Source organism: Lacerta agilis, chromosome 6, assembly GCF_009819535.1.
Source record: "Lacerta agilis isolate rLacAgi1 chromosome 6, rLacAgi1.pri, whole genome shotgun sequence".
Taxonomy (NCBI): Eukaryota; Metazoa; Chordata; class Lepidosauria; order Squamata; family Lacertidae; genus Lacerta; species Lacerta agilis.
In genome coordinates, this window is record NC_046317.1 from 9,049,540 (window position 1) to 9,073,126 (window position 23,587).

The 23,587-nt window shown below is 49.6% G+C and overlaps 2 protein-coding genes across 2 annotated transcripts in view; one reads left to right on the plus strand and one right to left on the minus strand.

Annotated features, from left to right (window-relative positions):
* The window catches only part of NOS1AP (nitric oxide synthase 1 adaptor protein), a 46,136-nt gene extending 34,487 nt beyond the window's left edge, over positions 1-11,649 (plus strand). The window contains exons 5-10 of the mRNA XM_033151363.1: positions 574-682; positions 2,029-2,170; positions 3,598-3,752; positions 5,969-6,136; positions 9,234-9,399; positions 11,209-11,649. Of these exons, the coding sequence (XP_033007254.1) occupies positions 574-682; positions 2,029-2,170; positions 3,598-3,752; positions 5,969-6,136; positions 9,234-9,399; positions 11,209-11,600 (1,132 nt within the window). The 3' untranslated portion in view covers positions 11,601-11,649. The remainder of the gene's footprint in view (positions 1-573; positions 683-2,028; positions 2,171-3,597; positions 3,753-5,968; positions 6,137-9,233; positions 9,400-11,208) is intronic.
* Positions 11,650-18,762: 7,113 nt separating this feature from the next.
* On the minus strand, positions 18,763-20,385 carry SPATA46 (spermatogenesis associated 46). Its single transcript, XM_033151081.1, has 2 exons — positions 20,264-20,385; positions 18,763-19,373 (listed from the first exon to the last, which is right to left on the minus strand). The coding sequence occupies exons 1-2, from the start codon at positions 20,367-20,369 to the stop codon at positions 18,763-18,765; spliced, it is 717 nt and encodes a 238-aa protein (XP_033006972.1). The 5' UTR covers positions 20,370-20,385.
* Positions 20,386-23,587: the final 3,202 nt, after the last annotated feature.

Here is a 23,587-nt window from a genome sequence, read left to right on the forward strand (position 1 = left end):
CCTCTTGGGCTTGCCGATCGGAAGGTCGGCAGTTCGAATCCCCACAACAGAGTGAGCTCCCGTTGCTCTGTCCCAGCTTCGAAAATACGCTAGTGCAAGTAGATAAATAGGTACCGCTGCGACGGGAAGGTAAATGGCGTTTCTGGGCGCTCTGGTTTCCTTCACTGTGTCCTGCTGGCCACATGACCCAGAAAGCTGTCTGCGGACAAACGCCGGCTCCCTCGGCCTGAAAGTGAGATGAGCGCCGCAACCCCATAGTTGCCTTGGACTGGACTTAACCGTCCAGGAGTCCTTTACCTCCACCTTTTTATCTTTGCACAGAGCCCACCCCAAATAACAATTCCAAGACAGGAGTTCCCTACTTGCCCTTGTCCTGACTTCCTCTTGTGCCCAGGTGTGAAACTGTTATTGGACTCCCACCCACAGCAACCAGCCTGGCCAGTGCACAGGGGTGATGGGACTCGTGAGTCCGGCCACACCTGGAGGGCCACAGGCTCCCATCCCTGCCAAAGAGCATGGGAGCCTCTTTTGCACACCTTTGGCACCTGTACAATTACTGTGCCGTTCCTGCAGGATATTCTACGTGTCTCACGATTCCCAGGACCTGAAGATTTTCAGCTACATTGCCAGGGATGGCTCCAGCAACGTCTTCCGTTGCAATGTCTTCAAGTCGAAGAAGAAGGTGAGGTCTAAGCTGGTCTGGCCTGGCCAGCAGCAGGCAAAACTTGGGGAGGGGGCCTCTGAGTATCTCTCTTTGCGGGGCAGGATCATGGTGTAAATGTGGAGCTTTAGCACCTCTGGCAGAGCTTGCAGCTGGAGACACAGTGTGGAATCTGAGACCTACCGTATTTTTCCGTTTATAAGATGCCTCCCATTTTTTTGGGGGGGGGGGACTCCAGATTAAGAAGACACCCCTCAGCACTACCCGTGTATAAGACGAGCCCCAAATTTAAACCTAATTTTTTGGTTAAAAAACCTAGTCTTATACATGGAGAAATACGGTACTTAGATGGGGATTGTGAGCTGGTTACAAGGAATGCAATTTTCTTCCCCAGATTGAAGGAGGGAAGCTAGTATGAGAAAAGACCACCTCTGGTGCCAATTCCCCCCCTCTTTTCTACTCTTTCTTTCTGTTTTTACATGCTATGGTAGACTGAAACATCTGGAGGACCCCCTCTGGACTTAAGAATTGGCTTCCCATGGAGATGCAAAGAGGTGGAGGGAATGTGGACTTGTAAAAGGGTAGAAGAGTATTGGGAAATGATCCATAATGAATTGGGGGTGGGGAATTAAAAGTACTTCCCCCCCAAAAAAAACCCCAGAGTCCTTTCTGTTGGGGATAATTCAGACTGAAATTCCCAGGTGTCAAAAAAGGTTATTTATGTATGCCACCACTGCGGCCCGTGTTTCGTTAGCCCCAAAATGGAAAACGAGCGAGGTCCCAACCAAAGAAGAATGGCAACTTACGTTGACAGAATATGCACAGCTTGCAGACTTAACATATAGAATGAGAGAACAAGAACATACGTTTAGAGAAGGTTGGAAAACGTTTGTTGAATATATGGGAAATAATTGTGTATAGCTGAAAACCCTGTCCGCATTAAGATAAATTCAACAGTGTAAACAAGTTTTGACTGATGTAATAATGGAATTCTGAATGGTTTAGTTTATGTAAAATATGCAGGGATTTATGATATGCAAAATGAACCATGGAAAGAGAAGAAGGACAATCATTGATATCTTAAGGATGTTTAATGAGTATTTTAAATTGTAAAACGGAAATTTAATAAAAATTATATAAAAAAGAGGGGTGATGGGGGAGCTGGGGGCAGTTACTTGGGCACAAATGCCTTGCCTGGACTGCTTGAATGGTCAGGATCCTGTGTGGCGCTACCCCCAGTTGGAGTTGCATCCTTGGGTTTCTCTCTAGTTCGCATCAGGGCAGAGGTGGCAGGAAGCTCTTGATTTGGCAAAGGGTCCATGGTTCTTTGTGTCCTGGGAGGAACCTCTTTCCTTGTCTCTCTGCAGAGTCAGGCCATGCGCATTGTCCGAACTGTGGGGCAAGCGTTTGAGGTCTGCCACAAGCTGAGCCTGCAGCATACTCAGCAGAATGCAGACGGCCAAGAGGACAGCCAGAGCGAGAAGGGCAGAGAAGACCCGGAGGCGCCAGGTGCGTGGGCAAGGGCAAGGGCAAAGAGGATGCTGCTGCTGCCACCCTCAGTCTGGATGTTCCTCCTTCTCGGACTAAGTCCTGAAGAGAATCACTCTCTTCCCAGAGCAACAGGGCTGGCAGTGTTAGGAAATCCCATTCCACCTTAAGTTGCAGACATGGAACTGTTGTGTGTCACATGTCTGTTAACACACCAGCACAGATTGCTAGGAACTTCTGTTGTGCAGCTTTTGCTTTTGCTTTTGAGACTCTCTCTGAGGGGACAAAGGAGAGGCAACATGTTTTTCTTTGTCCTGATTTATGCTCAATAAATCTGCTTGTAAATATGCAAACAAAAGCCTCTCTCGCCACTTCTGTTGCGCAGTGCACTCTGCTGATATAGTGTGCCCAGGCTTTTGAAGTCACACCAGAGATTGGGGATTGTCCAGCAGCTCGGCTGGAAGGGCATGATCCAGCTGGGGGCTAGCCAGCTGGCCTCCCAACTCCCTCTGGATGCCGACAGGCAGAAACCACCGGGGGGGGGATCTGTCAGGGATGCCTGGTGACCGCAAGGGTCCCTTCCAATGCCACAGTTCTATGACTCTATGATTCCATAACCGCCCCGGGGTGGGGAGGAAGCCCCAACGACGTCCTCACAGTGTCAGCCTGCAGCAACGAGACGAGGAACGTTGCACTTGGCAAAGTTTGAGAAACTCCCTCTCCCTCTGACGCAGAGTTGAAAGGGTGTGCTGAGCCAAACATCCGGCTCCATTCTGTCAGGGACTGGGCAGAGGAGGAATGGTGGAGACCGCCTCCCCGGCCTGACCCTTCCAGAGAAGAAGGAGACAGTTCAGAATTACAACAGGGGTTTGAGGGAGGTCACAGGTCAAGGGAAGATGAGGGGGAAAGCTGGGATACTGTATAATGGGAGAGGAGAAGGAAGAAGAAGAAGAACCAAAGGGGCGACAGCTGATGGACTCAGTATCTTTAGAAAGCATTCCAGGCCCCCCTTTCCCAGAACCTGGCGAGCCTTGAAAGTAGGAGAGCAAAGAGCTCAAAGGCAGAGGGCACTTGTCAGCACCCGTAGCTGTGACACATGAGAGGAGAAAGGAGTGGAGACTCACTCGAGGCAGCGCCATTATTCCAAACGGCTGCATTTCCAAGCCTCTCTCTGTGAATATTGAATAAAAAGCAGTTGGTAAGAACTTTCCCTTGCCTTATCCGTTCCTGGTGTCCTGCTGCAGGGGTTGGATCCTCTGCCGCGTGACACATCCCCCCACCCCACCCACTGCCTGCCCCTTGAAATGCAGGCCACACGGAGCCTCTACCGGCCCCCTTGACCCTTAGAGGAGAAGCTTGTGGACATCCTGCCATTTTCTACCAAGAGTTTTCGGGGACAATTCCCTCCACCACCACCCGCCCTCACGGTACCCTTTGTTTTCTCCTAGCCTCGCCTGAAGCCGAGCCAGTTGTCGCCGCTGAGGAAACAGACATTGATGCCGTGGACTCTAGTTTGCCGGGGAGGCACCACTTGGAGTTCAACAGGGGAGTGACAGACCTTGATGCTGTTGGGGGAGAGCTGCCTGGCCTGCTTTGCACCAAGGTATGTTCATCTCGGGGGGGGGGGGGGGAGACTGCAGCCTACAGAAATCTGTTGGCTCCCATTCTGTAGAACCAGGAGTCTGCAAAAGAGCAGGCTGCAGCCACAGCACAGGAGCAGAAGAGGCCTGCAGAGCAAATTTCCCAAGACTTAGAGCAGGGGTCAGCAAACCTTTTCAGCAGGGGGCCAGTCCACTGTCCCTCAGACCTTGTGGTGGCCCAGACTATTTTTTTTTTGGGGGGGGGGAATGAACGGATCCCTATGCCCCACAAATAACCCAGAGATGCATTTTAAACAAAAGGACACATTCTACTCATGTAAAAACATGCTGATTCCCGTCCGTGGGCTGGATTTAGAAGGTGATTGGACCAGATCTGGCCCCCGGGCCTTAGTTTGCCTACCCACGCCTCAGAGTCATCTCGGGGTGGGGGGAGACCCACGTTTCTGTGGATCTAATCTGGGTGGGGGGGAGTGATCGTTCTTGCCTTAGATATGGCAAATCAAAGCAACTCTGTGGTGTCTTCCCCCAGTGTCTGCCACTCAAGAGCCAGTGTGGTGTAGTGGTTAAGAGCAGTAGACTCGTAATCTGGTGAACCGGGTTCGCGTCTCCACTCCTCCACATGCAGCTGCTGGGTGACCTTGGGCTGGTCACACTTCTTTGAAGTCTCTCAGCCCCACTCACCTCACAGAGTGTTTGTTGTGGGGGAGGAAGGGAAAGGAGAATGTTAGCCGCTTTGAGACTCCTTTGGGTAGTGATAAAGCGGGATATCAAATCCAAACTCTTCTTCTTCAATGGGATTTGATTGGGATGTCTTCCCACCAGCAAACAGCCTCTAGCACCGATGCCCACTGACAGGGGAAAGCCATGTTCTTTATAAGCCTCCCCCCCCCTGGAGCGAAGGGCTCCATTGCCTCCCTTCTAGATCCCAGGCCTGCTTTTCTCCCAGGTTCGATACTAGGCAGAAGTTGTTTATGCAATTAAGAAAAAAAATTCCAAATGGAATAATGGTGATAAATCTTATGTAACGTTCACAAAACTTTACGAAGGCATGATTGAGAATACGTATGAAGCCGGCAAATTTTAAAGCAAATAGGAAAATATACGTCTCAATAGGTTGTGTTAAATAAATCGTTTCTAGTAGGGGTCTGAAAGTGCACAGCGAAAGTACCTGCTTAACATTAATAGGCTTATTTGGGGACTGTGCCTGGCAGATAGCAGGTCTCCACCTTTAGGGAATTTGCACCCTAGCTAGAAAAAGAAGCACCCTCCCTGCCCAGCCATGGCTGGCCTCATTGGGTGCTGCTCCAGGTCCAATGAGGCAAAGAAGAGGCCAGGAGCAAAAGGGACAGGACCAGCTTCCCAGGTGCCACAGGGCGGGGGCAGCCTTGTTCTCCTCTGCCCCGCTTGTTCCACTTTTGACCCTCTGAAAACAGCCGTGTCACTTTTTGCCATGTGACCGTGGGGCATGAATGGGGCCGTAGGAAGCCGTGTTATCTCCTTGCCTGTGTTGGGCTGTACAGACCTGCACAGGGCTCTTCCTCCAGATCCCTGCTGCGGGTGGTGCAGTGGTCCAAACCACTGAGCCTCTTGGGCTTGTCAATCGGAAGGTCGGCGGTTCAAATCCCCGTGACGGAGTGAGCTCCCGTCGCTCTGTCCCAGCTCCTGCCAACCTAGCAGTTCGAAAGCACGCCAGTGCAAGTAGATAATTAGGTACCACTGCGGTGGGAAGGTAAACGGCGTTTCCGTGCGCTCTGGTTTCCGTCACGGCGTCCCATTGCGCCAGAAGCGCTTTAGTCCTGCTGGCCACACAACCCAGAAAGCTGTCTGTGGACAAACACCGGCTCCTTCGGCCTGAAAGCGAGATGAGCACTAGAACCCCATAGTCGTCTTTGACTGGACGAAACCATCCAGGTGTCCTTTACCTTTACCTAGGATGTCCACTCCCTCTGGCTGTGTTTGGATGCAGGAGGTGCCCACTTTGCTTGGGGAACTGAGGCCTGCTGGGTGCCAGGGGGTGGGCTGCATGGGATCTGTTGTGGTATCAGAAGATCCATCAGCCATAATCACTTCACCTCTGTGATTTCTAGCCTGGCCCTGGCATCATCTCATTGTTTTGTGAAGCCCATAGACTGTGTGGAATTGAGTTCGCTTCCACCAGTGGGGGTGAGGTGTTGGGGTGGGCCTTTCTGATCCCCTGCAGCTTGTTTGTCTCTTTCAGGGCTTGCTCCACAACGAGGACATCCTGACGGCTTCTCCCGAGATGCTGCTCCCTTCTTCTGCCCAGCTGCCTGAGCCAGGGACCCCTCTCTCTGCTCGCCACCAAAGGCAGCTTCTGCAGCAGCTCTTGCAGCAGCAGACGCAGCAAACACAAGTGGCCGTGTCCCAGGTGGTTATCTCTGTTCTCTGGGAGGGAAGAGCACAAAGGGATCTACGGGGCAGAGCCTGTGCATGAGATGCTACCGTCCGAGAACTATTCCAGCCAACCTAAAGAGCAAAAGGAGGCTCGGTCTCTGCCCTTTCGCTGAGACCCAATGCCTTAAGGGGGCAGAGGCTGGTGTCATGAGAGAGGTGCCCTATTGGGTCCCCGTGGCTCTTCTCTCACTTTTTCGGTTGCTTGTTCAGTTTTTCCACAGAATGTTGCTCAGGAGTCTGTTCTCATTCCTGTTGTTGTTGTTTAGTCGTTTAGTCGTGTCCGACTCTTCCTGACCCCATGGACCAGAGCATGCCAGGCACTCCTGTCTTCCACTGCCTCCCGCAGTTTGGTCAAACTCATTTTAGTAGCTTCGAGAACACTGTCCAACCATCTTGTCCTCTGCCGTCCCCTTCTCCTTGTGCCCTCCATCTTTCCCAACATCAGGGTCTTTTCTAGGGAGTCTTCTCTTCTCATGAGGTGGCCAAAGTACTGGAGCCTCACCTTCAGGATCTGTCCTTCCAGTGAGCACTCAGGGATGATTTCCTTCAGAATGGATAGGTCTGATCTTCTTGCAGTCCATGGGACTCTCAAGAGTCTCCTCCAGCCCCATAATTCAAAAGCATCAATTCTTTGGCGACCAGCCTTCTTTATGGTCCAGCTCTCACTCATTCCTAACTATTTTTAAATCTGCCTGCTATCCCAGCATGGCTTCTGAGAGTTATCTTGGCTTTCAATATCGCCAGAATGCTGCTATCACCTGGTTCTCCCTCTTTGCCCCAGCTCATGCTCCCTCCGTTCAGTCTGGCACCTCCAACTGCTTATTCTGTCTAATTGGATGTCTCACCACAATTTCAAACTCAAGATCTTTTCTCCTAAGCCTTCCTCTGCTCAGTTACTCTCAGGACCCAGTAGCCACAGTTTCCTCTGTTGTCCAGGCACCAAGCCTTGACTTCAGCTTTGAATGCTCCCTCTCTCTGGCTCTTAGCATCACTCAGTGCCCATCACGTTTCTTCTCCCTGTGCCATGTTGTGAAAATCCACTTTTCCTGGGAGCCAGTGTGGTGTAGTGGTTAAGAGCGGTAGACTTGTAATCTGGTGAACCGGGTTCGCGTCCCCGCTCCTCCACATGCAGCTGGTGCGTGACCTTGGGCTAGTCACACTTCTCTGAAGTCTCTCAGCCCCACTCACCTCACAGAGTGTTTGTTGTGGGGGGAGGAAAGGAAAGGAGAATGTTAGCCGCTTTGAGACTCCTTCGGGTAGTGATAAAGCGGGATATCAAATCCAAACTCTTCTCTTCTTCTAGCCACTCTTTAGGAACCTGTAACTGCATTCTCACACAGTTTGTCCCAGTTACCTTCACGCTTCCTTCCCTCTGTTGGTTCCCCCCTCTTTCAAAACATGTGTAAGGACCTGCCTTTCTTTGCTTCTTCTTATTATTACAAAGTGTAATAAATTATTATTATTATTATTATTATTATTAATATTATTATTATTAATAAGTGTTTGATACATTTACAAGGATATTGACGATGCTTCAGCACATATCTTGCATCCCGGTTTTTTACAATGATGTGATACATGGTAGGTTTTTTATTTGATCATTGATTTTTTTAAAAAAAATATCTGTTGCTGTTTACCATTAGATTTTCCTTCAGTTACGCAGTGATTTATTACTTACATCTGTTTCTGAAGCTAGCTTCTGTGACTGTAAGTAGGGCTATTTTTTGCATTATAGCCACGACAGTGGTTATCTGACGTTTAGTCCTGATTCGTGAATTTTGAATACTGTACTCTGAGGCGATGCATTTTCGACAGGTCCTTCAGGGAATCACCAACTCTCGCAAGAGTGATTTGAAACAGAGCCATGCCTCCATTTTGTTTGTTTTTGTTTAATTTATATCACTTTTAAGCAATACTTTATATGGGGAAAGGCATGCATAGTCCAAATACAACATTGAAAACAGCATTTTCCATAACAAAAAACCCAAACACTTAAGTTAATACCATGTGCATGAATTCAAGAAGGACCACCCTTCTGTCTGTTGCAGTTTATTTAACAATATGCTATAGAAGAAACGAGTTTTGTTTCCCCCCCCATTCTATACAGTGATTGAATCTTCTTGCAGTTTTTCATATTTATAGTAATTCTAGAACTTGCGTGATTTACACTATAATTGCGCTTCCTCGTTTCAAGTTTCACATCGCTGAATTAAAGAAAAAAATATGCTTCTTCCGTATTAAAATTAGCATGGCCTAAGAAGTGATCATCCCTATTTTATTTTCATTTCTTTGTAAATCCGAAATCAGTTTTTATCCATTTTGTTTTTTGTCTCTGAGATAGTGGCAAAGATGCCTGGCCTGAATGCATGTTGCCAGGTGGCAAAAAATAAAAAATAAAAATGGGTGTGCCCACAGTTCGTATGTGTGCATAATGTACAGGTGAAACTCGAAAAATTAGAATATCGTGGAAAGGTTCATTTCTTCCAGTAATTCAGCTTAAAAGGTGAAACTAATATATGAGATAGACTCATGACATGCAAAGCGAGATATGTCAAGCCCTTATTCGTTATAATTGTGATGATTATGGCGCACAGCTGATGAGAACCCCAAGTTCACAATTTCAACTTTGGGGTTTTCATCAGCTGTACGCCATAACCACCACAATTATAACAAACAAAGGCTTGAGATGTCCTGCTTTGCATGTCATGAGTCTATCTCATATATTAAACTCCAGTAGTTAACGAAAACAATTGCTTACATAAATGGACTTTTCCACGATATTCTAATTTTTCGAGTTTCACCTGTATGTGGGGGGAGGAAGGAGTACTGTAAAAAGAAGGGAAGAAGTCACACCATTGGGTGCCTTCACCACAAAACAATTTGCAATGTTTCAGGACCCCCCACCCTTTAAAATGCCCCCTCCCCAATTTGGGGAAGCTAGCAGTTTTGTGACAGCCCCAGCAGGCGCATGGGTGCAGAGTGTCTTCCGAGAAGATTTCCCTTTGCTTCCTTCCCCGCTTCCTCTGTGCCGCTGCATCTCACCTGGGTCTTACCTTATTTCTGTCCTGCAGGTGCACTTGCTGAAGGACCAGCTGGCAACAGAGGCCGCTGCCCGCCTTGAGGCCCAAGCCCGAGTGCACCAGCTCCTGCTGCAGAATAAGGACCTCCTGCACCACATTTCGCTTCTGGTGAAACAGGTGCAAGAACTGGAGGCAAAGCTGTTGGGATCCAACCCCAGTAAGAGCTCCTCCTCCTCCTCCTCCTCCTCCTCGATACTCCTCCTCCCTTTTCATTCTGCCACTTCTCCTTAACGCTTAGAGCAAGCTTTTCATTTGACAGTTGCTCTTCCAGCTTTGTGCTTACCGTCACAGTGACACTGCGAGCAGGGGCAGAGGAAAAGGGGGTGCGGTGGGGGTGGTCTGCCCTGGGTATCACCACTGAGGGGGTGACAGAATGCTGGGTGGCACTCACCGCGGGGCCTGCAGTGCGCCTGAGCCACGCATCTGTCCTGCGAGTGACGCAATGGCTTGGGCGCCTGCAGGCTCCCTTCGGCCCCAAGGCTGTTCTCCAATTGGAGCGCTCACAGGCCAGTGTTTCCCAGTTGTTGGTGTTTATACTGCATTTTTTAAGATTTGCCTTGAGTCTTTGAACCTCTTTTGTCGACCACCGGCATTACGCTTTCCATTTTTATTTTTTTTATTTTTAATAATCTCTCATTATTTAAAAATACACATAAAAATACAAATACACATAAAGACAAACACAAACACAACAAGTAAACATAAACATAAACAAACTGCTATTGAATGGAGGATATTCAAAGATTACTTAAGGAATAATGGTATAAGTGGAATCCTAATGGCAGATGCAGACTGAACCTTTAAGGTAAACAAATAGAGACTTAAGGATGGAAAATTATGATTTGTAAATGAAATATATAACTGTACGTGATATAGGTATAATAGCTTAAAAATGCAATGAGGATAATTGGAGGTACAAGAATTTGTTTGTAAATAAGAAAAGAGAAGAATAGAATATGCTTTCCATTTTTAAGTTTGGAATAGAGTAGTTGCTTTGGAAGATGACAATCAGGCATCCACACAACATGACCAGTCCATTAGTATGTATAAAACGCTGCTAACAAAACAACAACTACAAATAAGCTAAATATCACAAATAAAGCAAAACTCATATTATATATGATTAAGAAATCAATTGTTGTTGGCATCAGACGGTCTCGAAAGACCGTGGATTGTGCCTCAAGGGGAAAGTCAAACCGCTGGAGAATCACGGCGCTTGCTGTGGCTGCAGAGACCGGTAATTCATCACTGCTGCCTCCTGTGTTGTTTTTGTTTTGTTAGCAGCACCAGAATGACCTCCCTGGGGCACAAGCCTGGGCAGTGAGTCCAGAGGTCCTGGGCTGCCCAAACGACAAGACCCCGCTCTCGGCCTCGCTGGTGTGGTCCAAAGGAAAGCAGACCAAGATGTTTGGCACCAGCTCGGCTGCAGAAGTTGCCGGAAGGAGGCGTACAAGGCCCCATCCAATCTTAGGGACTCCACTCTGGATTTCTGTTGGGTTCACTTCTTAGCCTTTTTCTCTTCCTCGAGATATACCACAAGGCAGCAGAGGTTTAGGATCAGAGTTTTCCCTCTCCTCGATGGGCTACCTGCGGGCAGCCATCCAAAGTTTGGTGCCATCAGGGCTTGTGGAGGCTCCGTGTACATTTCAGAGCTCTTGATTCTCCAGGGTTGTGGTTGTTGTTGTTGATGGTGATGATGATAACAATAAAAGTAATAAGTATACGACCCTTCATCTGTACATTTCAGGGTGGTTCACAATATAAAATCACAAAATGCACAATAAAAATAAGAACAAATGCAAACCGATAACCCCCTACACACACATGCATGCATGGATTACAGGAACAAAAGACTCCTCACTTTGAGGCTGTTGCTCTTAATTTGCTGGAGGGCGACTAGAAAGGCACGCATCAGGCAGACTTGATAAAAGGACATAACACTGCTACTTCTCTATTTGTCTTTCAGGAGGCTCTCGGGACAGCTTGCTGGAAATCACCTTCCGCCCCGGCGGGCTGCCCGTTCTGTGTGACCCCAGCACCCCTATGCCCGAGGACACTCACCCGCTCCAGCTCCACCCCAGCTTCTCCAACACTGCCAACTCTCTGGCCAGCCCCTTAGGTAGGAGCGACTGCCTGGCCAAGCTGGAATGTTTCTGCTTCCTCCCCAGTGGCGGCCCTCCCTTGGGCAGCCTGGAGCTCCTCAAGTTCCGTGAGTCGGGGATCGCCTCCGAGTACGAGTCCAACACGGACGGCAGTGAGGAGTGGGACTCGTGGGGCCAGGAGGAAGAGCTTCGCCTGCTCAGTGTCCTCAACAAGCAGGGCCTGGGAGATAGCTTGGACGAAGAGGTTGCCATTTAAGAGGAGGCAGAGATCTCAGGCCCGTGGCAAGCAAGCGACGGGAGGAGAGAGCGTGGGGCTCAGGGCTCCTTGCAAACAGGCCGGGGAAAGCCTGCTTCTCTGTTTTTCTGTGTCTTGGTACCTGAAAGTTGGGAGTAGGGTGACGGTTTCCCTCCTGAAGGCAATAGCCGCTTTCCGGGATGCCCAAAGGTCTCAGGAATTGTTTTCATTGATTTAAATATTTTTAAATGCCACATTGCACCACCAAAAAGGGGGTACTGGGTGCAAATGACAGCATCTTGAGGATCCTCGTCTTTCTTTTAGAAAAGGTGGTCGTGAAAGAGTGTCAGCAGTTCCTAGTGAAACCTTGAAAAGCCAGCAGTGAAAGTGTGCAGGATTGCCAGTGTCCATAACACTTCCCCCCCGCTCCCCAAAAGACCTATTAGAAGCTGGATAAATTATGCAAATCTAGCAAGGACCTGCAAGTTTGCCTCCTTTGCATCATGCATACAGGTGGCAGAATTCAGAGGGGCCTTTTTTGTACCTAGTGGATTAGATTTGGCTTCTGAGAGCCAGTGTGGTGTAGTGGTTAAGAGTGGTAGACTTGTAATCTGGTGAACCGGGTTCGCGTCCCCGCTCCTCCACATGCAGTTGCTGGGTGACCTTGGGCTAGTCACACTTCTCTGAAGTCTCTCAGCCCCACTCACCTCACAGAGTGTTTGTTGTGGGGGAGGAAGGGAAAGGATAATGTTAGCCGCTTTGAGGCTCCTTCGGGTAGTGATAAAGCGGGATATCAAGTCCAAACTCTTCTTCTTCTGAGTCGCATCAGCAAAAGCCCTGCAGGGGGATTCCCCCCCCCCTTGCTGCCTTCCATACTTAGGATTATCCCTAGTCAGCTTCCAGACAGGATCAATTGCCTTATGTTTCTGCAAACCTCTGAAAGAAACAGTTCAATTATGACAGGGTTGGCCTTTGGATAAATGATCGAACCTTGGTTGGAATTTGTATTAGAACTGTGGGCCTGATAACTTATCCTACAGTTTTTGAATATTGTTGAAATTCTTGACACGACAGCCTCAGTTCCAGAAGCTCAAGTCGTACTCTTTTGTCATAACTCTGGCACCTTCGTCCCCTGAGTATATAACTGCAGGAACACAGGAGCGGGTTCCTTATGGAAGCAACTCCACAAAGGAGGCCTGCGTCTCTGAAAGCTCAGGCTGCCTCTGCGTTCATCCCAAAAATCTCCTAGACGAGTCGGAACTACAGTTGCGCTTGGAACTGGGCGCTAGAAAAGTTAGAGTTGCTTTGTCAGAAAATGGCTCAGTCCTTTCTAACTAAATTCCAAGTGTGCGGAATGGTTGGGTGAGAGGCAGAGCAAAGACTATGGATGTTCCTCTCTAGCTTGGATTTGAACCTGAGCCAGAGAAGAACTTTTTTGGGGTTGCAATGCATGTTTTGTATGGAGGCAAGCGTTATACACTTTGCTGTATTTGTTCTCTGAGATGCACTCAGGCAGCGTTTGGAGTCATTGGCAGTTAAGCATTCCATTGGCTCCATGTTGTGACCGTCCTTTGGGAAGCAGAATCTCAGCCCTGGCCTTCCATTGGCCAGGTTGTTTTCCTCACACGGGACATGGCCTTTCCTGCCCTGCTTTCTCTTTTTTTGGCTTTTTGAGGGGTAGGGCAAGCGGCACACTGCAAGCGAGAGGTCCAGATTTTTTTAGTTTTAACTTAAGACACTAAAGGAGCTTCTGTGTTCAGAATACGTTTTGCAAAATGGACTTCCCACTTTCTGGCGAGCTGTTGAGAAATTAACAGGGCAGTTTCTTAAGGGTCCCTGCGCAGCATAAACTGAACTAGAACTCAGTCGTACAAGGCAGCAGGTGCATTTCAATCTCTGAGGGCCGGCCCATGTTATGACTGGCAGCTAGAAGAAGCATCAGTGCTCAGGCTTCCTTCCAGCTCTTACCCTGACCAGAAGCTGCAGCAAGGGTGGTGCAGATATCCCTGCTGCCCTCTTAATACTACTTCCCTGAAGAAGCATCATGTTCTCAGAAACATTCAGGGATTGTTGGGCTTTTGCTCAGTTTGATCTTTCCTTAGGTGTTTCCACAGCTCGAATTTTGTTCTCTTCTGCAGACTTTGCCGTTATTTGATTGGCAAGCCGTTCCCTAGGTTTGTGAGGAACGATCGCTTCCGGCCTTCCCTGTTGGGGAGCATAAGGCACCAAAGGAAGATTGACGGTTAATATTTGCCAGGGCGTTCTGCGAATCCTCCCAAATATTTGCTTGCAAACAAGGGTCATGGGATGTAGTTGGAGGAACTGGAACGATGAACGGGGGTGGGGTGGGGAGATACAGCTGCACAGGGAGGAATGTTACATTTAACTGCTGTGCAGTTAAGCAAATTGGATTATTTATTTATTTTTGTTTTTATTCCATGGGTGATTTTTATGCAAAACTACTGAAGATAGATGCAGTTTTCACATAACGTCCACAGGGTTCCACCTGCGTCTGCAAGACAAGACCTTCCTTTTGCGGCTGCTCTCCACCCCTTTCCTTCTACCCCTGGTTCAGATGAAACAATGCAAATGTGATAAAGCCATTGAACAAGCTGCGTCCCTTCCCCTCTCTTGCGCAGCTTCAGCAGCAAAGCTTTCTTGGTTTCCCGTGGCATATCCAGGTTTGGAGGGAGGGAGCCCTTAAGCTACTGTTTCCTGGTCTGGATCTTGCAGGAAACCGTGGCTTAGGAAAGCAAGTGAAGTTTCCTGCGAGAGGGAAGCGGCTCATGGCTCAGTCCTCTGTTGAGAAGCCATGGTTCATCTGACCAGGGTTGTTAACATCCGGAGCGAGTTTATGTCTGCCACTTAAGAGCCAGTGTGGTGTAGTGGTTAAGAGCGGTAGACTTGTAATCTGGTGAACCGGGTTCGCGTCTCCGCTCCTCCACATGCAGCTGCTGGGTGACCTTGGGCTAGTCACACTTCTTTGAAGTCTCTCAGCCTCACTCACCTCACAGAGTGTTTGTTGTGGGGGAGGAAGGGAAAGGAGATTGTTAGCCACTTTGAGACTCCTTAGGGTAGTGATAAAGCGGGGTATCAAATCCAAACTTTTCTTCTCTTCTTAACCCGGGGAGTTTGAAGCCAAATTATCTCCCCTGAGGAAGTCAGGCCCAGCCTCTTTGCTCAGCAGCTTGGGCTTTCAGGGACGCAGCTCAGGGAGAAAGTGCCTCTGGGGTGAATTGAGAGTTAGGGCATGATCCTGCTGGTCTTGTTCAGGAAGAGGAAGGGAGCATCAGAGATACTTCTGTGTTCTGCCAAGAGCAGTGAAGGGGCTGGGCTGCTGCTCTCAACCTAGGCCAGGCCCTGATATCCCAAGACCTTGCTGAAGACGGGAGGGAGGCATGAATGTGGGGGTGGTGTGAAGCTGGACTGTGCCAAATGAATGCTTTTAGGGATGGAGTGAGTGTGTGTCGGTTGTAAGGGCAGGAAAGCACCTACCACGGAGCCGCCAGAGCCAGAGGTGCCAGCATGCCCAGCAACATTGGCAGATGCCTAAGGCAAGAAAATGCAGTTTTGAAAAGGAAGGCATCTGCTAGCCTTGGCAGTGCCCCTCTCACAGCAGCCCAGACTGCTTAGAGGGCACTCTCAGAGGAAGGCCTTTCTGAATCTCCTGGCGTTCAACAGATGGTTCCTTCATAAAGCCTGTTGGGAGTTTCCTCTGCATTTTTTCCTTTCGTTCTCTCCTTTTGCAAAAGCGGTGAATGTTATGGAATTTCTTTCTCTGTAAGTGCACTTAACCCCCGGGTGGTGGTGGTAGAGCTTCTTGGCTTTTGCTAAATAAATCTTCCTTATTCCTAAAGCTGAACTGTCGTTTCTGCTTCCTTTGCTTTCCTTGTATCTTTTCACACTTCCCTCCTTTCTTCTCGATCCCCTCGAGCGTTATAAGAAAGGTGGCTGGTTTGTTCAGGGTTCCTTACGAGGAGTAGCACAGCAGCAACCTTCAGTTAAGAGAACAGTGACCCAAATTTAACACCCTGAGTTTGGAAAAGAGGAAAGGCCACGTGAAAAATCTGCGGCTGACACTGGCAGGTCCCAAGGCAGGTTGTGCACAACCAAAGACTGCTTGAAGAGACCAAGTCCTATATCCGCCCCGCCCCCGCCTCCCAAATAGAGCAGCAGTTTGCAGGGAACAGCTGTGCCAGGCAGGCATTATGGGGCAGAAGGTTAGGGTGGAAAGAATCGCCCCTGGTGGCATCTTAGCAGTCTAAACCTACTGCCATTCCCAAGTCTCATGCTGCTTCGTCAGCCAAGGAAAAAGAACCATAAACCTTTCCACTAGTGAGTCAGGGCTTTCCGCCCCACACTTTCCAGGAGCAGGTCTGAGCACCCCCCCCCCACACACACACACTGCAAAAACCCATGTTTTAGGGCTGAATTGGAACAAACGGAAATTTGGTGTTTCCCCGGATTGCTGTTTGCTCCAATTTAGCAGTAAAGAGCAGATTTTTGCAAGGCAGTGCTGAGGCCAAAAAGTGGGTGAGGGGGGTTCGGACACAGTGCAAGACACAGTACCTAGAAATGTGGCACAAAAGGAAGTCTGGATGAGCCCTCGGGCAGCTGTCCCAGATGAGATTGTGCCTTGAGGCATGCAGGAATGTTAATGGTGTGTACCATCCGGAATTATGGCGCTTGGGCTGTTCCCAACATCCTCACCAATTGCGGCCTGATGGTTCTTCTTTTCTTAGCAAAATGCACACCCGCCTCTACGACTGTATACCCCTAGGTGGGGAAACCCTGTGAAAAGGCCACACTCGGAGGGCTACCGTAAGTAGCCGGAATGCTGTGCCTTGGAGGCCCAGGCTGACCAGTGAAAAATTCAGCACAACGATCCAAGAGCTTTAATAAAAGCTGCTGTCGAAGGACGTCACTTGATCCATTTGCCTTCCCACAGTAGCTAGGAAGCGCTTTGCACGTGTCAAGGAGTAGCTGCAGGAGAGTGGTTGCAACTGGCACTCCTGCAGAGGCTCTGAGGGATAGCAAAGGGGAAAGAGACACCAGGAGGAAAAAGCAGGAGCCAAAACAGCCTTTTAAATGATGGCACGAGAGGGCCAGGCCAGCCCACTTAGCCCAGCTGCCGGAACAACATGGTCTTTGCCTGCTGATGGATGGACAACAAGGAGGGAGCTAGTCTGGTTCCTCTAGGCAGGGAGTTCCAAAGTTGCCTGGGAACAGCCACCACCGAGAAGGCCCTCCTCTCCCGCAGCCCCACCAAGTGTGCCTGTGAAGGTCTAGGGACAGAAAGAAGGGCCTTCCCCAAAGATCTAAGAACCCAGGAAGGTTCATATGGAGGCTTCGAGTTCTTCACACAACCTGGGCCTAAGCCAGACTCTGTGCAGACATTGCTCCTTCACACCGGGGGCAGGGGCTGGGGGACAGACCTGGCTGGGCCGTGTTCCCTCTCGTGTGGAGAAACTGCCCCATCCCTCTGGGTATAGGCACAGAATCCATTCCCCCACACCTGCCAAATGTGAGGGTGGTAGCAAGGTGTTTTTTCCCTACACTAAATGGTCCCTGTCCCCCTTTAATCTTTCTCCATAGGCAAACTGCTCCTGTCCCCTGATCATTGTAATTGCCCCCTTGCTACACCAAAATCCTTTGGAGATGCTGCAATCAGGACAGGACCAGAACTGAACTGGAAGTGACCCCCAAACCTTTCCTCTCTAGGAGAACCCCAGACCAGGCTGGCTGGGGCAGATGGGAGTTGGGGGCCCAAGAATGTGGAGGGAGACACCAGTTTGGCCGCCTTGCTGCTCACCCCGTTTCTAGGTCATTTAAGAATACCGGTAAATCAAATAGCATCACTCTCAGGACAGATCCTTCTTCTATTGTGGAGACTTACCAATTTATAACCGCTGTCTCTGTCTTCTGCCTTAACCATTTAAGGATCATTAATGCTGGCCCAATACAGGGAACATTTCCAAAATGATACCTTGGAGGTTCCATCCTATAGCCAGCAACCCAGAATTTTCTTCCAAACCCTCCACAGCCACTGACTTCTCCTTGGCGCTGCCTGCCCAGCACTTGATTTCTGCACTTTCTGTGCCCCTGCATTGTTTCTCGCTAAGTGCCTGTCCTCCTTCCCATTGCCATGCAATCCTTTTAGACCAGACATGTTCTAAATAGACTGCTCCGTGCCTATCGCCCTAGGGTACCAGCCAGGTCCATAACAAACTACAGTGGTACCTCGGGTTACATACGCTTCAGGTTAAGAACTTTGCTTCAGGATAAGAACAGAAATCGTGCTCTGGCGGCGCAGCGGCAGCGGGAGGCCCCATTAGCTAAAGTGGTGCTTCAGGTTAAGAACAGTTTCAGGTTAAGAACGGACCTCCGGAACAAATTAAGTACATAACCAGAGGTACCACTGTATGCAGCTGGCCCAGTTTGTTTTTCTGCTATCTTCCCACTCCTTTTGCCTGATACTTCCTTTCTAAAACGTGTTCCAAAAGCCGGAGGTGAGGGCACCTCTCCCGATTGCCAGACTTAAACACTTGCCAAACACTCGGCGCCTGCTCCATGCCTCTTCCGGAGCTATTGGTGGTAAAGGGCTGGGGTTGAGGAAGGTGGGAAATGAAGCGTGCATGTGTAGCATGTAGCTGGCAGGATTGCAGCCTCTCCTGCCATTGCAGGACCAGGCCTACTCTAGTCCCACAGTAAGGGCAGTTGAAGGCCCCTGAATCGGCACAGAAAAGCTGCAGGCAGTCCTCCCCCCCCCCCTGCCTCATGCGCAGACATGCCTTTGATGCCTCTGTCGCATGTAGATTGAATATGCTGCCTTGGTGTGTCTCCAGCTGGAGCGACTGCCCTCCCATGGCAGCCAGGCGCCCTGAAGGTGCCAGGAAGAGGCTCCTGGCATGGTTCTAGCCAGCCTTGCTTGCCTTGGTGACTGTGCAAGAGAAACACAGGAGCTTTAGTAAACAGCCACCAGCCGAGTTGCAGACAGGCCTCTGCTAGCACCAGAGTTTGAGCAGCATCAGCTATGGAAATAACAATCAGGGCCAAGCTCAGGGAGGAGGTGGTCTGAGAAAGAGGCTTCTCCCTTTTGGGAACGGAGACCCCAGGAGAGGAAGGGAGCGGGGCTGCTGTGGAATAGCGAGCTTGCTATAAGGGACATCAATAACTTGCTTTATTATTTGGCTGTGGGGGAGAGGACGGGTGCCCGGTGGCTGCGGCGCGTCTCGCAGACGGACAGGGCTATTTGAGCATTTTTGTGGCTGCCCCTGCCCGCCGGGCGGTTACTGGGCCGCCATTTGTGCTCCTTCCCCCACAGGGCTTTGAGCTTATGGTAATAGACCTGGCAGCTGAAGCCCTCCTGGGCTCCGCGTTTGATGTGGGCCTTGAGCGAGCGCAAAGTCGGGAACATTCGGCAGCAGGCCACGCATTGGCACCCATGCTGCTGCCGGGGCCGCCACTCAGAAGCCAAGAGGATGTCCTGGGAAGTGATACAGTCTGTGGCCTTCCTGCTGCTGCTGCTGCCGCTGCCGCTGCTCTCTTGGGGATATGTTTTCTCCAGGGAGCCAGAGGAAGAGGAACCGCTGTCCATGTTGTCGTTTCCGGCAGGCCCAGTGTCCGCTGGGACTTCTTGGCTGTTGCCTCCCAGTGTCCCTGGGAAACCACAGGTTTCGGTTTGGCTGTCTTGGTCCATGCACACAAAGTAGCTGTAGGGGGAATACCAGGGGCGGTAGATGGTGCAGTTCTGCTGCGGAGGCTCCCCGCCCTGCAGTTCCGCGAGGAGGCAGTCTGGGAAAAGAAAAGGGGATGGGTGAGCCAAGGGGCTCCTTCTGCCTTTCTCAGACGTGGCCAGCACCGCGTGCTGGTTGGCGTGGTAAGCTAAAAGATAAAGGAAGCGGTGAAGCAAGCCAATCGGGTGCCTGGGGCAGCGTGCGTGCCCTGCGCCCAGGGGCGGGGCCAGCAGGGGCAGGACACTCCGCGGGGCCTCCAAGGAGTCTGCCTGCCTCCTCCCACTCAGCCACCCAACAGCTGAGGGGGAGGCGGCAGGCAGACTGTTTGGGGCAGCGCAGAGCCTGCGGGCGCGCTCCAGGCCCCGCGGTGAGTGCCGCCTGGCATTTTGTCACCCCCTCAGCGGTAACACCTGGGGTGGACCGCCCCCACCGCCCCCTCTTCCTCCGCCCCTCTGTAAAGGATCTCTGGGTGGTTTTAAGTCCAGCGAAAGGGAGGTTGCGGCGCTCATCTCGCTTTCAGGCCGAGGGAGCTGGCATTTGTGCACAGACAGCTTTCCGGGTCATGTGGCCAACAGGACTAAACCGCATCTGGCACAACAGGACACGGTGACGGAAACCAGAGCATACGGAAACGACATTTACCTTCCCGCCACAGCGGTACCTATTTATCTACTTGCACTGGCGTGCTTTCAATCTGCTAGGTTGGTAGGAGCTGGGACAGAGCAATGGGAGCTCACCCCGTTGTGTATTCAAACCACCCACCTTCCATTCGGCAAGCTCAAGAGGCTCGGTGGTTTAGACCACAGCGCCACCCACATCCCATGCATTCCTATACTACCCCAGGCTAGGTTACTCCTCATCCTTCTACCCCTATTTCACATTTCATTCAGAAAACATTTGCTTCTGTTCAAACTGTTCTGGGGGTACCTTTTCCCAGCACTAGCTCACCTGGCAAGCTGCTTTTGTGCACGGGGCATGTTAAGTCAGGTACACTCTTCAGGGAAAAGCTGGGGAGACGTGGCCCAGAGATTGTCAAGAGGGAAAAATTTTCCATGTCCTCTCAGGCAGTCCTTAAGGGCCCATTTGTGGTGCAAAGCTTTCTCCGGGCAAAGGACCAGCTAGCCAGCTGGCCTTGTGACATCATCTCCTGACCTAACAAAGGGCAACTGCTGGCACCTTGGCCTGACTTTGTAAAGGCTGCTAGCTGGCAAGGGCAAGTTGTGGGGGAAGCCTTTCTATGTGGGTCTGATGCTGAATCCTCCTTGAGGGGAGGGATGCGTAGGACAGGCTACACATACGCAAACGAAAGTGGTTCTGTGTCCTTCGCGAGGTATCTCAGCCCCATCATCCTAATTTATCGCCTCTCATGAGAAAGGCTGCAGTCGGTGGATTAAAATGAGACACAAGCTCTGAGCTCAGGCTTTGGAAACAAGAGCAGAAGAGGATAAGGTAGGAGGATTTGCCAGGAAAACCTCAACTAAAGAGATGCCTTGCCGTAATTTTTTTAATGAAGTAATTGAAGTGGCTTAATTGCGAATGAGAAGAGTATTACAAAAACAATGTGGTATAACCAGGGAGAAGGGGAAGGAGGCAAAAACTGAGCTAAAAATATTTGGCTTGGCAAGTAGACTTAAGTCAGAATGTGGAAGGAGAGAGGAAAAGAGTGGAGAAATAGAGAAGAGACACTTAAAAGATAATGAGAGCTTGAAGCAAATCTGAAACGAAAATGGGAGTTGAAGGGAAGAGGAGAAACGTGATCACAATGACATGCGCACCAAAGGAGACCATTGGCCAAATGTTGAATAGCAGAAGAGGGAAATGGTCAAGGTGAGGTGTGAGAATTATCAAGAGAGTTTGAGAATACTCATGAAGAGGGAAGAGAAACGATGGAAGAAGGGTAATTCTATAACAGCTTGGTACGGTACATCCTTCAAGAGAGACAAGAAAAGGCTCCAGCGAGCTGTAAGAATTGCAGAAAGGGTAATTGGTGTTAGCTTGCCTTCAATAGAGACAATTTATGCTACCCGAGTTAGGAAGAGAGCAGAGAGAATTGTAGCAGATCCTTTACATCCCGGTCATCATCTGCTTGATTTACTTCCATCTGGACGTCGCTACAGGACTTCATATACAAAATCGGCCAGGCACAAGAATAGTTTTTTCCCTTGTGCCATTAAATTGTAATATTCGTAGTTGTATAGCTGAAGGGGAGGTGAATTATGGGTGGGGTTTCTTTGCTTCTTTGTATTGTGAGAGGAACAGTGTCTGTATGTTTACATTGCAATGTAGCTGAAACAAATTCCAAGTATGTTGGAAAATGTTGTTGTTCAGTCGTTCAGTCGTGTCCAACTCTTCGTGACCCCATGGACCAGAGCACGCCAGGCACGCCTATCCTTCACTGCCTCTCGCAGTTTGGCCAAACTCATGTTAGTAGCTTCGAGAACACTGTCCAACCATCTCATCCTCTGTCGTCCCCTTCTCCTTGTGCCCTCCATCTTTCCCAACATCAGGGTCTTTTCTAGGGAGTCTTCTCTTCTCATGAGGTGGCCAAAGTACTGGAGCCTCAACTTCAGGATCTGTCCTTCTAGTGAGCACTCAGGGCTGATTTCTTTGAGAATGGATAGGTTTGATCTTCTTGCAGTCCATGGGACTCTCAAGAGTCTCCTCCAGCACCATAACTCAAAAGCATCAATTCTTCGGCGATCAGCCTTCTTGATGGTCCAGCTCTCACTTCCGTACATTACTACTGGGAAAACCATAGCTTTAACTATACGGACCTTTGTCGGCAAGGTGATGTCTTTGCTTTTTAAGATGCTGTCTAGGTTTGTCATTGCTTTTCTCCCAAGAAGCAGGCGTCTTCTAATTTCGTGACTGCTGTCACCATCTGCAGTGATCATGGAACCCAAGAAAGTGAAATCTCTCACTGCCTCCATTTCTTCCCCTTCTATTTGCCAGGAGGTGATGGGACCAGTGGCCATGATCTTAGTTTTTTTGATGTTGAGCTTCAGACCATATTTTGCGCTCTCTTCTTTCACCCTCATTAAAAGGTTCTTTAATTCTTCCTCACTTTCTGCCATCAAGGTAGTATCATCAGCATATCTGAGGTTGTTGATATTTTTTCCGGCAATCTTAATTCCGGCTCGGGATTCATCCAGTCCAGCCTTTCGCATGATGAATTCTGCATATAAGTTAAATAAGCAGGGAGACAATATACAGCCTTGTCGTACTCCTTTCCCAATTTTGAACCAATCAGTTGTTCCATATCCAGTTCTAACTGTAGCTTCTTGTCCCACATAGAGATTTCTCAGGAGACGGATGAGGTGATCCGGCACTCCCATTTCTTTAAGAACTTGCCATAGTTTGCTGTGGTCGACACAGTCAAATGCTTTTGCATAGTCAATGAAGCAGAAGTAAAGTTTTTCTGGAACTCTCTAGCTTTCTCCATAATCCAGCGCATGTTTGCAATTTGGTCTCTGGTTCCTCTGCCCCTTCGAAATCCAGCTTGCACTTCTGGGAGTTCTCGGTCCACATACTGCTTAAGCCTGCCTTGTAGAATTTTAAGCATAACCTTGCTAGCGTGTGAAATGAGTTGGAAAATGTACTTGGCCAATAAATTATTCCTATTCCTATTCCTAATGGATGGAAACCAACCTGCAGAAATGGAATGAAACGGTAAAAATAAGTGCCAAAACACAACCAGCCGAGTGAGCTGAAAAGGGAAGAGGAAATGAACCAGGCGGAAAGAGAAAAGGGCGAGGAAACGAACCACTAGCGAAGACTAGATTACAGCAACTTGAAATGGGGTAAACTCTCATTGGCATCCATTTGTCTTGAGAGACAATGGAGTGCCCCTCTGGAGGGTGAAGTCAAACCACTGTGTTAGCAGCACCAAAGTGGCCTCTCCAGGGCGCAAGCCTGGGCAATGGTATGTGAAGGTCCTGGGCTGCCCAGATGACAAGACCCACCTCTCAGCCTCACCAATGGGGGGTCCAAAGGAAAGCAGAGATTTATAAGCCTGCTTCCTCAGGAAACAGGAAAGCCTATGTACCAGAAGTGTCCTAGGACATAAAACTGGGAAAATTCGGGTTTTTTAATTGGCTGAACAGAGTGTCTGCCCTTGGGGAACTTGATTTCTTAAATGTAACACCTTCCCCTTCCTTGTGTCCCTGGTGAGAAAAGCCAATCATAGCTTTCTTCCTTTGGCAATTGAGACAGCGATCGCCGTTTCCAGACTGGGGGAGCCTCGCCACGGCCATCCATGCAGTGATAATCTCC

Excerpts from the sequence above, each read along its gene's own strand:
- SPATA46 (XM_033151081.1), bottom strand. The coding sequence starts at position 20,369 with ATGGAAAATTTTTCCCTCTTGACAATCTCTGGGCCACGTCTCCCCAGC. Across the intron at positions 19,374-20,263 it reads GCACAAAAGCAGCTTGCCAG|ACTGCCTCCTCGCGGAACTG; the intron begins GTGAGCTAGTGC and ends TTCTTTTCCCAG.